This window comes from Chanos chanos, chromosome 1 (genome assembly GCF_902362185.1).
Source record: "Chanos chanos chromosome 1, fChaCha1.1, whole genome shotgun sequence".
NCBI lineage: Eukaryota > Metazoa > Chordata > Actinopteri > Gonorynchiformes > Chanidae > Chanos > Chanos chanos.
In genome coordinates, this window is record NC_044495.1 from 24,372,747 (window position 1) to 24,390,642 (window position 17,896).

The window sequence follows — 17,896 nt, forward strand, 5'->3', positions numbered from 1 at the left end:
GGAATAGAAGGATTAAGGGATAGGCAAAGGAAAATGGGAGAGGAACTGAGAAAAGAGAAGAGGATTTTTCAAAAATCGCTTCTTCGTGGCTTCATTTTGCACATCAGGTACATCTCAGAGGGAACAAAGACTGAACAGACTGAGGAGGCCATAATTATAGATGATGCACTGACTCCAATTTGACTTTTGATATTCTGCCTTGAGTTCTAAAAACATATGCAGAGCAAGTATGGGTAGTCCTCAAGTCCTCTGACACAGCGAGGTTAAACAGAGGCTAAATCTTTTTCTGGAGGGTGGATTTGAGACTGAACACTGATTTTCTGTTAGTCATACAAGTCAATGTGCCAGATAAAGGAGTACTGACTATTTATTTTTATTGGAAAAAAAACCCTCAAAAAAAAACTAACTGCACTGTCACAGAATGCCACATTAGCTTAGCAACTGTGGCTGAGCAAGGGAATGAAAAGAAAGAATCAGTGACTTCCTGAACAGAGTGGGGAAAAAAAACGAACCTTAGCCTTAGCCGTTAGGACAACTTATACTGTATCCGTTTGAACACTGAAAGCAACTGCTTTACTTCTGTTACATGATCTCTGAACGTGACTGCATTTATTACACAGTTGTCTTGTTTTAAACTGGTTACAGAACTTGTAAGATGATTGCTACTGATATGATAAATAAGTTCTCAAACCGACATGATCTCTCAAAGAAAATGGGCATAGATTAAGAACAGCAGTGTCTTCTGTCTCTTTAGCATTTACAGTACATCATCAAAATAGCACAGGGACTTAGAACATCTCAACAACCAATCAACTGGACACAATGACAAAATGATTTCATTTTGTTTTTGCTATTATTACTCATCTCCGTGTCTGAAATAGGGTTCAGATGAAGAAGAAAACAAGGCTTATCTGATGGAGTTACCGCATGACACTTTCTGATGTGGCTTAGGGTTTTGTTTTGGCTTTTTTTTTTCATTCCCTTTGGTCTGCATGTGTGTGTGCATAAGCTATGCACTGCACCAATTGAGTTACCAAACCATACACACAGCATTCCCACGAATGCCAGGGAAATACAATTCCACATCACTGGTCCTGCTTGCACAGGGTCTGCTCATTGCCCCCTCCCAGGTTGGCAGAATACACCTAACCACACAGCTGGGCTCTGAGAACATTAAAGGTCACTGAGCTGTTTTGGGTAGCAATTTTTTTATTCAAATTTTGTTTATACAAGTTTTATATAAATATAAAACTATGGCTGGTTAAAGAGGAGAAAAGTATATTTTTATATGTAGGAAATATGGCACATTGTCATGTATATACAAAAAGAACAGAGTAATTATTATTACTTATTTTCCTTATTATATTAATATTATTCTTATTACTTTTTCTTAATAATCCAAAACAACAAATTATACTGAAATCTGTCCTAAATTATGCACACAATGTGTTTTCAGTAGCCCATATTTTCTTTCTATTTCAAGTTTGATAGAACACCATTTCATTTGTGTGTAGACTGGTTGTACGTTATGTGAACAAAATCTATTTAATGTGGTGGTAATGTAAAATACTAGGTTAATAAATGAATCAAACAGTTTGGCGGTAGCCACTGTCACTGTGGTTGTTTGTGTGTCTAAATTCCATCACCTGCCCCTTAGAAAATATACTGACACTAACACAAAATCAGTTGCTTATGTTTATTCAAACTTCAGGAGCAGAACAATGGTTACAATACATGGAAGTACATTTGCAATGAACGAGCCACGTCAAAACGTGCAGTCAATATTCTGGAATTTGTGCGGCTATGTAGAGGGCACTTGTGAGGCAGTTTTAGGGGAAACGCTGATCTGGAAAGGCCATACCTCTGCTGCTTAAGCTCCACAAGCGTTTGAATAGATGGTCGCGCCGCCTCATTCACTAGCTCGACACTCTCGCTGGTTTTCCTGTGTGTGAAAAGCATTGCGGGCAGCCAACAGAGCAGAAGTAAAGATATGTTTTGTTAGCCGTCTGAAATCCTGGGGACCGGAACCACGTAAGCTCCGTTCACTATACCCAGGATTGGGGGAAAGTCAACCCAATTGTTTCACACAAACATTTTGTCATTAAAAAATATGAGGCAGAGCAAACAGGGCGCAGCAGTCAGAGGAGCGGCCTTTAAAGCAGGCCATTATGGAGGTGTCGAGATCACTCAGCTCACCCCGGGGGGGGGGGGGGGGGGGGGGGGGGGTGTCATTCAGCAAACTAACGTTTCTGGTCCGAGTTCCGAAGAGCAGCGTGTCTGGTCCCAGTCGACCTCAGACGCGGCCAGCGTAAGTAGGTACGATGAAACAATGATTTTGAGATGATGAGAGTTTAAGACTGATATCTTCAGGTCAGTAAGAGGCCCATTTACATGAAACTTTTCTGTACTGCTAGAAAAGTGAGCTTTTTGATCAAATATTCTACAGCACAAATCAACTGAACTTAGTCTGCACTGAATGTCATGATATTCATTCATTTATTCGCTCTTGAGAAAGGGCAGGAATGAATAAAGATCATAACGCACAAGCTCAACTGGGCTCTTCATGAAACAGAAACAGCTATTGGGAGCTGGCCCTTGTGTCAACAGCTCAGGAGGTACTAGGTGTCTGTAAAGTGAATGGATAAAGGATTAACTCTCGTCCCCAGCTGCTAACCGCAGTCTTGTTGGAAGGTGAAAAGCTAGAAAGACACGGACTTCCTTGTTTCACAAAACTGGAACATCAAACAGGGAGAATGAAGGAATACAAAATACGCCGCAGACATCAGCATGAGCTCTCTCATAAAAAGTCCCTCTCATTTCCTTTGGCACTCTCCACACAAAAGCACAGATCCTCTCTCAGCTCCTTGACAATGACTGGATATTAACAGGGCTCCTTTAAGGTTCCTGTGCCTAACTAACTCTGCAAGTGACTTAAGCCAGTTGCAGAGTGTAATTTGGAAAGCTGATGGGGACACTTGTTGATTGCAGTCTGGATGATCTCGTCTCTTCGGTGATCATGGATCCTTTTTTATGGGTTTGAGGAGCAGGCTGCCGTCTCTCTCCTCCACGCGAAAGCCCATTTCTCTCAGCACTGAGTCATCTGCCACACCTTGCCTCTTAAGGCCTTGAACAATTAACTGGTTGTCTGGGTTTTGCTCCAGAATGTTCCGGATGGCAAATACTGCCCATTGGCTTATAACTGTGGCACAGGTTAAGGAGAGACAAGTTAACACACAGTCACTGCCCCTGCCCTTCCCCCCAGTTTTATTAAGATCTAAGAAGATATGTTACAACCTAACCCACATCTAACCATATTAGGACTTACGCAGTTCTCTGACTCACTGCACACCTGCAGTAATTCTGATTAGGTGACATACTGAATCATGCGAGGAGGTACTGAAACAAACAGCTGTGAAACTGCAAAACAATCCAGGCTCTAGAAAGAAAAATAATCTGTCAAGAACTGGGATTCACTCTCATTTGTACACTGTATGATACTAACAATGGTCTGTCTCTTAGCTGCACCCTTTCACACTCTATTCTCTATTAGTGTTGTCAACATTGCCTTGGCCAACACATGTGACCCAGACCACCATGCTTAACAATAACCAAGGATGACAACTTCCTGAACGGAGCAGGAAGCCTGTTTCCAAGAGGACACAAGCTCAGATTAATGGATCATCCCTCAGTGAAAAGACAAGTTGGCACTGTGCCCTCAGCACTCTAACACAAACCCGGCAGTGCTCTTCAGAGTGCAGCGGTTGTGCCAACAGTAACAAAAATGACTCTGTAGTACTGCTGTTAGATCCGACTGATGCAACATGACAAACACATTTCGCTGCATTGTATTTTTACCCCATTGAGCTGTGAGTCACAATAAACTACAGTCATTATCAGATCATCCTTCAAAAAGATGACATATTCAGATTCAAAAACGACTATAACCACATGACAGATGTATGGCTGGGTAAGGATGATGCTATGGACTGGCAATCTTAAATGTGCTCACTTTGAATGGAAAAGACTGCTGGTACTCTGTTAAAATATACTAAATTAAATCTAATTTGTATGTAGTGAAGATCTAAAATATAGTTTGGTTACTTTACTAGAAAGCACAGAACAGAAGTTCGGACAAGGCTGTAAAAAGGAGGAGAATTTTCTAGCTGACTGTACTGACCATGGTAACCATGGCAGGCTGAAGCAGATAAGGTAAGATCCCTGATAAACTGGGATCACCCCTCAAAATGTGTTCGCTTAGCTGACTACATACAGTGTTGTAAACTTTCCCATAAGTGCTACTAATTTCTAGAGGTCAGAAGGCTATTTCCACGCTAATGAACAGCATTTGTCTATCTGATCCTGTTAAATCAGAGAGCCATTAGCTCCTGAGAACAATGACACATGAAGTACAGCAAGGAGTCATGTGTGGCAGTGAAGGATACAGGGATTGTTGCTATCAATGTTACAGTTGTCAAGGATCAGGGCAATCCCATCAAGGTCTCTGACCTGGAAGACAGAAGGAAACAAAGGTGTTAGCCAACCATCTATTACATATCTTAAGATAAATTATCTATTTAAAAAGACAGCTTCCGTCAGAGAGGCACCAAAGTATCTGATTAAGGCTTTAGAAGGTAAAACAGATAACATTCCAAAGATAAAAGATGTTTGTGTTTATATATTTTCTGGCAGCCATCAGACAAAGTTTGTTTGTTGCTGTCAAATCAAATAGCTAACGATCTACCACGCTACACACGCAGCATGGCTCAGCAAAAACAATGGTGAGAGAAGAAAAGTCTTAGAATGGAGAAAGTGCTTAGCAACACAGAGCACACAACTTAAACCCTGAAGAAACATGCTGCACCAATGGTAAATAATGATTAAATCTAACACAAATAAGCTATATGAGCTTATGCTACAAATTCTGCACATACCTTATTCTGATTTTCCCTGTGACAATGACAGAGGTTGCCTATCAGTCGAATGAGATGGGCTTTGAAGCTGACGGGAGCATGAGAGGAGGTGGCGCCCCCTGGACCAACGCTGGAGAAATCCTGAGCAACAGTGAACGCATTCTTGCTCTCTTTTCCCAGAAAGTGGACCTCCTTTAAGAGCTCTTATAACACGGAGAGGAGAGTTAGTAAAACGGCAAAGCAAGACAACACAAACATGTCAGGTGAAACACATTAGAGAAAAAGTGACAGAGAGGAAGAACAGATTAGCAAACAAATGGAAATGATTCCTAACTTCTCTAAATAGACCATTCAAACCTAAAGCTCAGACAGATCAATCCCCGGGCCGCTCAAAGGTCTCCTTGTCTAAAACATGACAGGGGATGACAGAAGTGGCTCTGAAGAATGTAGCTGGCGTCTCCAAGTAGCACACCATGCCCTGCTGGTGGTGTCAGTTTCCTTCTGCTTCTCTTGTTAATGACTGATTTATTTGTGTTTAAAATCGCTGTGGAAGAAAACACTATATAGGGGCTAAGAGTGGGCTCTTTACTGCATCACGCTAATACTAGAGCATCTGCAGCATACAGTATGTGGGCTAATGGAATTTCCCCAGGTAATTTTACTGTGGGGGTGAGCATGCTGAGAGATGGGACTTCTTCCATACCGCACCAAGCGTCGCCGACTCAACTGTAAAATCCAGATGACGCGAAAGTATCAAAGAACAGATTCTCAGTTACTGGCTAATCACGGAGTAGACTGCATCATTCAGTAAAGTGTCCTCAGAAATCACATGCACGTTTTAAATTCATAGAAATGTCAAAAATAACATCTTTAAAGACCTCCAGGCACATACATTATGTGAAACCCCGGAAATGTAGTGATTTACAGAATATTTACCAACAGTTGTTTTAAGAAGGTCTGGATGACCTTGCAGAACCATATACTTTCTTTGATCAGAGGTCATCTCACAGAGGATATCCAAAAGCCTCACCACAACAAGGACCTTCTTCACGAAGACAACAAAAACAAAACAGACACTGTCTGTTAAAAGGTTTCTGCTGTAACACAGGGGATAAATCATCCAATACACACAACATGGGAGCATTAAGAGTACTGCAGTGGTTACCTCCTCATCTGACGAAGATCCAGAGGCAAGTGACAGTATTGCCTTACACTGCTGCTGGAAACAAGAGGCCAGAAACTGTGCTCCACTGATGGGAAACAAACACTCATCTGTGTCCTCTTTACCCTCACCAAGCTGGGCAGAGATCAGTTCCAATAAAGTCACCCTTGGGTACAGATAAGAAAATGTCAAAAATTATTATTTACAGAACATCATTATAAACCCATAATGGAGATGATTTGGATTTTTATTCCTTTAATTCAAATCAAGATGTTTTTCAATATGTTATTACCTTTCTGGATCCCTCATTTCACTGTACATCTTTTCAATGAGCTCTGGTGATTTAAAGAAGTGTTGTGTGGCAATCAAAACCCTATAAGACACAGGCTTTCATGTTCACAGATGAAGGATGAGTAATTTATACAAGTGATTGGTGTGGCATAATCACACAATAGAGCACTGTAACTGCAAACAAAAATGGAGGCTATTCAAATGTAATGCAATTATGGCCCTATTAATTCCTCAAAAACTCAATTAACTGCACCGTAACCTGATGAATTATACATAAACTCTAAAAGAATGAATAACATAACTTCTCAAAAGCACACTTACGTCCAGTCCACCTCTGGCAGAGTCTTACACAAGTCCATGACTTTAAGAGCCACCTTTAAGTGCTGCTCATCTTTGGCTAGTTGCTCTGTTTTGTGCTCATCTAGACAAGTGTGGAGAACCATGCAGGCATATGCAACAGCCTTCTCATCAGAGAGGCCCAAGAGATCCCTGTGGAAAGATTTTTCTTACTGTTTTGTTTTGGTTTTGGTAAATAGTCCTAAACCATTGTCAATCTTCTTTTTCAGTGTCACTATAGACGTTCTGATATAGGGACTCTTTCCTGGTCTTCACATTTTAATTAACATGACCACCTTTCTAAACACTTTTAGTAACATGAATGCTTTGAAAATACATAGTGTAAGAAAATTCAGTCTATCAAGTTCACTTTAAAGTGTACTCACAAAAATAAGAGTGGAAAACTGTGTTGCCAGATGTCATCTTTACAGAGCTGGTTTCCGACCGCAACGTTACCCAGGAACTGAATTCCACATCTTAGTGCTGTACAGAGAAACAGAAGACAAGAGTATGACTTACACTGGAGTGAGAGGAGGACTTATCTGGTACACAGTGGAAAAAAGAAAAAAATCAAATTTATTTATACATTAATACATAATGTTAAATGACATCCCCTGTTAGGCCAATGTTGTATTTAAAACTGCATGAATAGAGCATCACCAGTTTTCATGTTATGATAAACTCAGGATTAATCTGATCTCATAAAATCTGATTAATCTATTCTCAGATAAAGTAAAATTCTCATCCTTTCACGAAGGCTACATAATGCACATGCAATTCCAACAGCACTTCATACCTGAGACAAGTGTTTCAATAAGAGCTGTTTCGTTCAGAACACAAGTATGAATTTTTGTAAAACATGTGTAGCTTCCCAGAATGACTTACTGTCCACAGGGCTCTGAGAGGTCCATGGAATAAACTTGATTAGCTCACTGAGAATCTCTACAGACACTCTGATAAAACCAATATCTCTGTGGAAGCAGAGAGAGTTTTTGCTTTATCTTTCATTTCTACAAATTCAGAATATTATTAAAATCCTTACATTCACAGCATTTGAAATGGAAGTTTCATAAAGAATCACTAGAATGAATGTGCTGTATACTCTATCAAGTATATTGTTCAATTCAGGCGCTCAAAAGGCGGTCTACTGGACCAAAGATGCGCAGTCATGTTGTTCCCAGGACTGGAGTAGAGAAAACGTGAATGTGCTCTTACCAAGTTTGTCGTGTTAAGATCAATATAGTCTACACCAAATAGAAAGAAAGCAAAGACATACCTAAGAATGCACTGGTTGCGAGTGCACTGAACACAGGCATTCCTTTGACTTCTAAAGCACTCTGCTGTTAACTGAAGGCCTAGTGAAACTGACTCTGCAGATTGCCCTCTCTTTGACCAAACCCTTATCTCTTCATGCAGTTTTGACAGCACCATAAACAAGCTTTTCAGGATGTCTTCTTCGACTCTGGCTCTGTAATAAAAGTAGCGATTTAGTTTTGTGTTGTGTTCCACGTAACAAGCTGTCAAGAAGTGAACAGGACCAAGCTGATTACTGGTACAGCGTGAGAATACAAATATAAATTGGCAATATAAATGACCGTAAGAAAACTGAAATGTATGATATGAGACATCGAGCTAATGTAACTGCAGAGAGCAGTCTGTGCTAGCTACAATAGCATTCAAGCTAGCTATCGTGTGGATACCGGCATGTGACTAAAGTCAGGGGATAGTTTACGTAGCTCTTTGTATTTGCAACGAAAACGTGAAAATGCACCTGAACTCCCCATCTCGCAAAGCCTTCGTCCAACTTTGTAGAGACATTAAATGCTCCTGAGTGAACTCATTTGTGTATATCTCACTGAACATCCTCTCAAACTTCAGCATGCTGCCATTTACAACAGCCATGATCACAACAGACCATAGCAGCGCAAAATTTCAAAATAATAGTCGAGACAGCCGACACACAAATACTGTAATCTCTGCAATAAAGTAAATAATGTGTGTAAATAAGGTGCCACTTCCACTTTATAGATTTCAAAGATCGCCAGAACAACTTTAGCTGAAACAGAAACAGGAGCTTTAACCCTTGAATGTAGCCATAAACTTTTCCAGTTGCAGGTTCAAAAATACGCCAAAAATGATCTACAAATTTCTTGCGACACCATCTATAAATATTGCAGAAAGAATGATTTGATGTGATGATGATGATGATGATGATAATGATGATTTGTGATCAGTGCGATGCTGGTGTCATCTTCTCTGGACCAAACTATTCCATTCTTCCTTTACGTATTCACACTTTTTTGGTTTTTGCTGCTATTACAGGAGCATACCAGATGAAACAAATTTCCAATCACTGTGGAGTAATATGTTCCCACACAAGCTGCTTCAGGAGCAAGCTGTGTGTCAAACTTATGACATAATGTGAAATCTGACAGAATTATGTACAATGTTCAGATTCCTGGGGGGGAAATCCCATTATATAAATGTCTTTGCTCTATTGAGGTAATCTACTCTGTTTTCATCATATCTGATATTCATGTGGAAAAGAGCTCAGCACTTCAAAGGAACTCATCTCATGCATACCTTTCCTAACACCAAACTTAAGGGACAAGTGTTATTGCTGCAGCAACAAAGGCAAAGTTCACTGCTGAATTTTCATGAGTATTTTTGGCCCTTTGCTCCCCAGTCTGTGGTCCATGTTGTATTTTCTCTGGCCAGAGAAACACCCTTGTGGATGGTGGTTAAGGCTGAAGAGTATAATTACAGATGGTCACATTGTATCGACAGATACCCTCAGGCTAAGGATGGGCCCAGGGCTAATGGTGGGAGAAATGTCACAAAACAAAACGGAATACTGAATTCTGTGATCATATGAGAGGTAACACTGAAATAATTTACTCAGTGGCTGAAATGTTCTCTGCACTCCAGGGGTGTATGGTTCTCCTTTGTCCATTCAAAATTTTAAAATGGAAAAGTCATTGGTAAATTATATTTTAAAGAGTCCCATTCTTCTACAGAAGTTCATAAGAGAGAATGACATTTAGTTATGTCACTGACCCTGACAGCTGTCAACACGTGACGATGATATTGACAGTATTAATTGTACAGGGGCGCCACCTACCTACAGGCTGAGATATCTCTCTGAGAGTGTACAGGAGAATAACCATGTTTAAAATGTCCACAGCCCAAGCCACATCAGTGGGAAGCTTTTGAATGAGCCGATAATAATAATAATAATAATAATAATAATAATAATAATAATAATAATAATAATCTCCTGACCTCATTTAACATCTAAGCTTACAAGAGAGGAACTAGCTAATTCATATTAGAGTCAGAAACCAGACCCACCTAATCGATTGAAGCTAGAGGCATTTGCATGCTCCCATTGTTCTGTGACACGATATGAAAACATTTCAGAATACAGTTTAATACCTGATATTCAGGTCTTTAGACCAATAAGTGAGAACAATTTCATTAATGAATTAATTGTGAGGCCTGAGGAGGTGAGCATGGAAGACCCTCCCTGTGGTCAAGTCTGCTGCTCAGCATTGTCATTACGGCTGCAATTTTTAATTTTTGTTATTTTAGTTGAGAACTAAAGAACTTGTGACCTTGAGAATTAAAGTTAATGGTTTCAAAATGCTTAAAGGGTTACAGTGCACTTTGTTCTCTAGGATTTTATAGTTTTGTTTGGACTGAAAAGAATAACGTTAACAAAAAAAGTTATAGATTTATCCCACAGTAAAATGCTCCATTTCAGGTAATTAGGATTGCAGGTAGGAATGTTCCAGACCATCATGGGAAAAGATGATTGGGAGTAATTTCAGCTCAGGAAAAAAACATAGCTCCTTCTTTTAAAATGACTTACAGTTAGCCTATTGATTAGCACCCAAAACCAACAGAGAGGATCACTGTTTGTCCTCTGAATGGTGATGATTCCCAGCCACAAACTAAGCCCCACCACTGGCCGGACTCCAGAAAGCCATAGATAGGTACTAAGTTTATGTTCTTTTTTTACTGCTTAACAAAGAAACAGTCCCAGTTACAGTAAAAGACTGATTAGACTGGGCTTAGAGAACACTAAGTTTACCCTGATAAAAACCTCAAAGAATGTACTTCATGTAATTCTTGGAAATGCCTGCAAGTATACAACAACCCACAGAGGCTGACACAGCCTCATTTTCAGGTTTCACGTCATATGAGAACATACATTCACAAAACTGGAAGCTATTCCCAGCATGAAAGGCCTACACTCATCTAGGAAGGTAGTTATTCTCTTGTTTATTTGAATAGGTCAGTATTAATACAGAAACACTGGCCAATGACTGATAATGGCTACACTGTAGAGATGCCCAGGTTCGGTTAAAAGGGTTTTGTTCTACAAACCATTGAAAATGTTTTTATTTCAGTGAACTTTTTCATAAGGTTTCATAAGGTACACTGAGAAGAAACAGTACAACAGCATGTCACATACTCCTGGAAAATCTGTCACGAAAACATAAAACAATATAAGATAATAACATAAATGGTAAAGACCTATTTTGTCTGACATAGTCATTGTCAAATTAAGGAACAAACATGCATTTTTAAAGTTTGAGTAGATCCCCATTTGTATGATCAGACAGTTCTCACAAAAATATATACATTAGATTGTTTACCTAAAATGTTAGCATAAGAGTTCCTGGAAAACAACTCATGTCAAAACAAACACGTCAAACTTCAAACTACATAGCCCTGTCCAAACATCAAGCTGAATTCCTCTCATGTTTTCACAGTGCATCACCATTACCCAGCAGGAGCACTTCTACAGCAGTGACAGTAAGTCACATATAAATGCTGGAATTATCTAATCAGAACTTGCAAAGTGAACAGGCATTCTTTGACTGCTTTATGTTACCTGAACTAATGACACCTCACAGAGTCAAACTAAGCTGATATCACAAAGCACATTAATTAGCACATTAAAGAAATGATTTGTTAAATAAATAATTCTTAGATGTCGATTAGTGTACTCTATTAGGGACTAAAATATAGTATTTTTCATTTCTAACAATTTTCAGTTCAAACAGTAGCTTACAGCAAGTAAATCTAACAGCCAAGATCATAGATCCAAATCTCAAGTTATTTCATTATGTTAAGTTGTCATTCAGTTAGAGCATCCCCTTGTCCATTGCTGTTCATATTTGACTTATCCACAGATGTTCTGGCTTGATCTGACTGAACTGGGGAAGCCTCCTCTTCCGTGTTCGATGGTTGGTTGAAGGGTTGTGGTGTTTCCTGATCAATAGCTGATTGGTATTTGGTAATGAACTCTGAGCTGACGAGGGCTTGGCCCTGTTTGGGGCAGCTGGGCTTTACCCGAGGCACTTTGTCTGCACACAGGCAACAGTAAACAAGAGACCATTTCAGAGCAATCCTATATATTGGAAAGTGCAATATAACCGTATCATGGTATAGCTATAATAAGCGACTAATACTCAGTAAGATGAGGCTAACTGCATGAGTGGTTGGCAAAGAGGTTGACTGTGTTTCTGAGTGTGTGTTTGCATGTATGCTACCTCCTGGTGTGATGGGCTTCAAGAGGCGATTCAGCTGAATATTCCAATGCTTTGTCTGCTGACTGTAATCATAAAGACTTTCCTGACAGAGGAACAAAGAGAGAGAGATGGAGACAGAGAGACAGAGACAGAGACAGAGAGAGACAGAGATTAAAAATTATTCAGGTTATATAAGGAAAAAAGTATATTGTTGTGGGACATTAGTGGCATGCAATCCAGTAACAGGTGGGCTGATCCTGAGGAAAATGACTTGAAACATAAAAGCAATAACTGAAACTTCTGAATAAGGGCATCAACGAAATGAATAAATATAAAATATAAAACATCTTCCGTATCTGCTGTGCTCTTACTTGCAAATTAACCTGACTGGTGTTTTCTGTTCCAGTAAGCGTCTGAGGATGCTCGGCTGGCTGAGGGACACATGAGGTAGAACTGACGCTGCTGTCTTCCTCTGTGAGCTGAGGTGTCTCCTGTCGATTGTTCTCTGTAGGAAGCTTCTGTAGTAATTCAGCCAATTTCCTCCGCTCCTCAGCTAGCTGCCTGAGAGAGACACTCACACCATGAAAGCAGTGAACAAAAGTGAAAAAACTGAGGATGTAGATAAATAGTGTGTGTGTGTTTGTGAGACCTCTCTAATTTTTGGCGTTCTTTCTTCTCTTCTAAGTGGGCTTGGGTTTCATTCTTCAGGGCTTCTTCCAGTTTCTGCTTGGTAAGTACAAGGTCTTGAATTGTCTGTTTTTGTTGCTCAACCTTCCTCTCCAACATAGCCATGTCAGCCACCATCCTCTCCTCCGCCTGGACAAACAAAAGCATCATATTAAGGAACTGAATTGATTGTGTGATGTATTCATGTAAAAGTGTAAAAGCATTACTTGTTTACACACACACACACACACACATACATATCAAACCTTTTTAGAATCCTCCAGTTGCCTTTCCAGTTCTCTGCACAGTTCCTTCTGCTGTTGTTTATCTTGCTCCTCCCTTTCTTTGCGTTGTATCTCCATCTCCTTATGGTTCTGTGAAATACACACAGACACACAGAGGGAGAAAGACAGAGACAGAGAGAGAGAGAGAGAGAGAGAGAGAGAGAGAGAGAGAGAGAGAGAGAGAGAGAGAGAGAGAGAGAGAGAGAAAAGAAACAGTGAGGGAGAAAGCTTAGATCATAAGATAACAAGACACGTGTCCTTGCAGAGGTACACAGCCCTGAGGAAATACCACCACCCACCCAAATAACTAAATAACAGCTTTGCCTCTCTGATGCAGTTTCTCACTTTACTGTAGCAGGCAAACTGACTCCTGCATAGCTAGAGGTAAAACAAAGTGTGATAACATTCCACCTTGAGACAACTTTGTTGTTTATAAACACACCAACTGTTTGCAGTGGAAGTATTCAGTGGAATCTAACATAAGTCTAACATAAATCTAACACAAGTTGTATGATTTTAAGAACTGTACTATTTTAAACATTTTTGATCCAATTTTTATCACAAATACTTCTCTAATGCTTATTAAAATTCTGATTTAATAATACAAATAATACTTTAATGTGATAGATTATCATTTTACACCAGTAATTTGAGGGTATTGTCCCCACATTTAGCCTCTTTCTCTAGCTCTCTCCTCTGTCCTCACCTGGATGATGGTGTCTATGTCCACCCCTGGTTTCCCTCTCTCCTCCTGCAGCTGAAACTGACTAGTGTCCTCTTGCTGGCTGGTCAGATCACTCATGCAGATCTCTCTCTGCTCACGTCTTTGCAGCTTCAACTCCTGGTGCAGAGAGCTCTTCCCTTCCGCAGTCAACCTGATAGCCGTCTGCACAGCTGCAAAGCAAGCAGAGGATGTCTCCACCTAACACAAGTGCTTTGACCAGATGACATGAGCCGCCTCTGCACTCTGACAAAGCCCTGGTGCACCACTAGAATGTTCTCACCTTGTATCCACTCTAACCTCATCTTCTGGTCTGAGGCATTCATCTCATAGGTCCTGCCAGGGGTCTTTACACAAAACAGGTACCGCTTGCCCTCTTTATCTGGGAGGGTCTGAGAAAAATGGAGCAAGAGAAAGAGAATTCATTCTACAAAATATTAGCGTGACTATAATTGAGGTTGAATTAAACAATCCAACTCCTACACGCGTCTGTAGAGATGTGTAGCAGCCCGGATCCAGCACGCTTATTTGTTATTCATAGGATCCAGACGAATCGCTGTTTGATATGGGTAGATTAGGTAGTGAAGGGGTTGCCCACCCTTCGACTTACATTATGCTTCAATGCATCTGATTACTATCTGTTTAGTGTACCTATAATATACGTATGATTCCCTTGTCTTGGTTCTGCTCAGTTCTACAAATGCCCACCTCCACTACACAGGTCTTATCCAGCTGGATCTCCCCTTTCTTTTCCTTCAGGTCCTCATTGACGTAGTAGGCCATGCTGCTAGGCTTCAGCACAAACCAACGCTCCTGCCAGTTCCTCCGCACATGCCCTTTTTTCAACATGTACCCCTGAGAGATAGAGTCAGAGAGAGACTCAGTAAGATTTTTCTCACCATCAGTACAAATATAAATTACAATTTCCAAATTTCTTGAAGTGTCCTGAAGGTTTATCATTACCACAAGCATATTAAGATTATTCATGCAAAGCATCATTCTGTTTCTCAGCTGAAACAGATCAATTGTGTTCATGTTAAATTGTGATCATTATTTTTACCCTTGGGTTCACTGATTTGAGGACTCTCATTGTTAGTAATGACAGATGGGCTCAGTCACCTTTTTAAGCACATTATGATACATCTCCCTGAAAACATCGTCCAGGGCCAGACTGAAAACCTCCCGGTTGTCTGTCTGCATGAGTTGCCCAGCATTCACATACTCCAGGAAATCCCACACTGACATGCCCCCTTGAAAACTGGTCTTCTTGGATAACAAGTCCTCTAATAGTTTTCCATTCCACTCTTGGTTCATTGCTGTAGAGATTTTCTTGAGCAGGTACTTTACCTGTGTCAAATAAGAATAAACTCATCTTTAACATCAGTAGGTATGTTGAACATACAGTATAATGTTTAATGGAAATCAATGGCTTAATGGAAATTGTGAAATCTTTATTTACTCGATGAAGTTTGTAATCTTCAAAAACCCACATGAGCATGAAAAGGAGGTGTGGGGAGAAGAGAGCAGAACTGAATTAAGCAGATACATATTAAGACCTTGAGTTGCACAAAAAGTTATTTACAACATGTCTTCTGTAACTGTTGATAATATCAATAGATGCATCCAGTCATCAGGAGGGCTCAGTTCCTCTACCTGTAAACTTCTCATTTATGCTTCGCTCTTCAGAGATACAAACTCACATTTACATCAGTTCTTTAATAATTTAGCTGATTCTCGACTACAGCTTACTATAAAAACATACAGAATTTCAGCCACAGTGGTCACCTGCTTCAAGAGCAGCCATGGAGCTAAGTGTCTTCCCTCACCTCAGCTGGGATGATAACCAGGGGGTAGTGGTCCTCAGAGAGTAGGTTAAACAGGCAGAAGAGTTTGAAACAGTCTCTCTCAGAGCACAGCCCCTGCTCTATACTAGGCTTGTAATTCTTCTTGGATGTCATCATCCAGCACAAGTCATCAAACGTCTCCTTGTCAAATGTCCCTTCTTTGGCCTGCATGTTTAACATCAGAGGGTAATATAAACATACTGATGAATGAAGAGGGGAAATGTTTTGTTAGATATGATTAAATGATGGACGTATAATAAAAAAGATTATATAACAGCCAAATTTTAGGTTTGTGTGATACTGGATATGTGTAAATACATCAACATATTTAGAATTCTCTTCACGTAGGAGACATTTTTGTATCAGCACTAGGGAGCAACCATGAGTATCTAACAACCACAAGTTATCCATATTCACAAACACAAGTATATGTGCCTATCTCAGTGCTCCACTTAGACATTTTACTTTTAAATGAATTTGACAGGAGGCAAGTATATTTATTATCAAGAAGATTAAAAGATGCCTTTCTTTTTTCCTAGTGATGTGTGTCAAAACCAATATTACACGCACATCAATCTTTTAACGATCTTTTAGCGTATTTTATGACTTACTTATATATAACCATCAGTTAGTAAGAGTTAGGAAACAACCTAATGCTTTTTAAAATGCTTTATAACCTTAATCCTTCAAGACAATTAAATATGCTGTAACAAAACAAGGACAGAAGAACAGTCTGCAACTACACTAAGCTTAATGAGAATTATCAGCTAGAATAAGAACCTTTGACAGGATGTAGTTGTTGAGGTAAGGCATATAGCCCTGGCTGGACACAGGTCCGTTGTCATCATCTTGGAAGTGTTGTTCCAAAGCAACAGGATCATGTGGGATGTTCAGAGCCGTGTAAAGATTATGAGACAGGACCTGATTAACACAATCATACAGACAGAAACAAACTGGGGTTTGATGGGCCTTGGCCAAATGGTGTTACCTTATTGAAAATAATCATAATGACACGACCGTAACTGTCATTCAATACATGGCAAAAGCAGGAAAACAGCAACCCTGCAGGGGATTGATGACGTTCTTGTACAAAGTCTGTGGAAGTAATGTTACTGCATTTGTTTTGTCTAGAGCTGATCTAAATAGAAGAGGATGGATGGAGGCAGTTTTCTCATTACTGTGACTCTGGGACTAGTATTTACAGGAAGAGAATTCCTTCTTTCTCATGCCTTACAAGTATAGACATCTGTCTGTTCTTGCTTTGCTTTTAACCAGAGGAACATGTTTCAGCTTGAGAGAATGCAATGGACCTTGGTTGGAAGAGCAGGCATGCTGATTTCTCAGGGGAAGGGAGATACAGTTCTATTTACACTCTAGCAGGGAACTGTCTCAACCCCTCAGAAATCACTTTAACTGAAAAGTTAAAGGGAACTGCACCACACAGAAACACAAACACACACACAATTTGTAACTGTATATATGAATATAGGTAAACATATATACATAGTACATGTTTTTTTGTTTCTTTCTTTCTTTTCTTTTCTTTAAGTGCCATTGTTTCTATGGGTGATAAATACTGTGTGACCACATTTTTTCTTGGTGCTGATCTGCATTCCTTTCATTTGAACCCTTAGACCAAAGAGCTGCAGTCTAACGCATTTTGGCGGAAGGCCATCTAATAGACAATGAATTCACCATTAAAATGAGTTGGCTTGCGCAGTAATCTTTCGGGAACGAGGAAGGTAAACTTGCGCCAAAGAGCTCTAACAATGCCAAACAAGATGCCATTAAACGATTAAATAATCATAAACGCTTAATGAAGGGCACTGGGTAGTCTGTGAAAAAATAGTACACATTCACAGTACTATTATTCTACTATAAAGGAAAAAAATCTTTTTATGGAAGTGTGAAACATTTTCTGTTCTCACAAAATCAAACAAAACACACTGTAAAGTTTGCGATAACGCAACTGATTAGGTACGAAGTTGGAATCTAACCTTTAGCTGAGATTTTGAAACTTTTCCGTGGTGTTCTGCATCCAGTGATGTGAACGCGTACCAGATGGACTTCAACAGTTCGGTTCTTAGATCCATTGTAATGACAGTATAAAATAAACTACATTATTATGACTGACTGAGCAAA

General features: G+C 39.8%; 2 protein-coding genes across 2 annotated transcripts; both read right to left on the reverse strand.

Annotated features, from left to right (window-relative positions):
• Positions 1-2,782: 2,782 nt before the first annotated feature.
• Positions 2,783-8,554, reverse strand: atxn10 (ataxin 10). The gene is made up of 11 exons (XM_030788378.1): positions 8,471-8,554; positions 7,976-8,167; positions 7,585-7,670; positions 7,086-7,182; positions 6,685-6,852; positions 6,365-6,445; positions 6,076-6,238; positions 5,847-5,952; positions 4,932-5,113; positions 4,443-4,506; positions 2,783-3,199 (listed from the first exon to the last, which is right to left on the reverse strand). Exons 1-11 carry the CDS (start codon positions 8,515-8,517, stop codon positions 3,015-3,017), a joined length of 1,371 nt encoding a protein of 456 aa, XP_030644238.1. The 5' UTR covers positions 8,518-8,554; the 3' UTR covers positions 2,783-3,014.
• A 3,290-nt stretch (positions 8,555-11,844) lies between these two features.
• Positions 11,845-17,847, reverse strand: def6c (DEF6 guanine nucleotide exchange factor c). The gene is made up of 12 exons (XM_030776086.1): positions 17,752-17,847; positions 16,535-16,675; positions 15,737-15,919; positions 15,030-15,257; positions 14,619-14,765; positions 14,194-14,302; positions 13,896-14,083; positions 13,172-13,279; positions 12,889-13,055; positions 12,611-12,800; positions 12,261-12,342; positions 11,845-12,074 (listed from the first exon to the last, which is right to left on the reverse strand). The coding sequence occupies exons 1-12, from the start codon at positions 17,845-17,847 to the stop codon at positions 11,845-11,847; spliced, it is 1,869 nt and encodes a 622-aa protein (XP_030631946.1).
• Between the last annotated feature and the right edge of the window lie 49 nt (positions 17,848-17,896).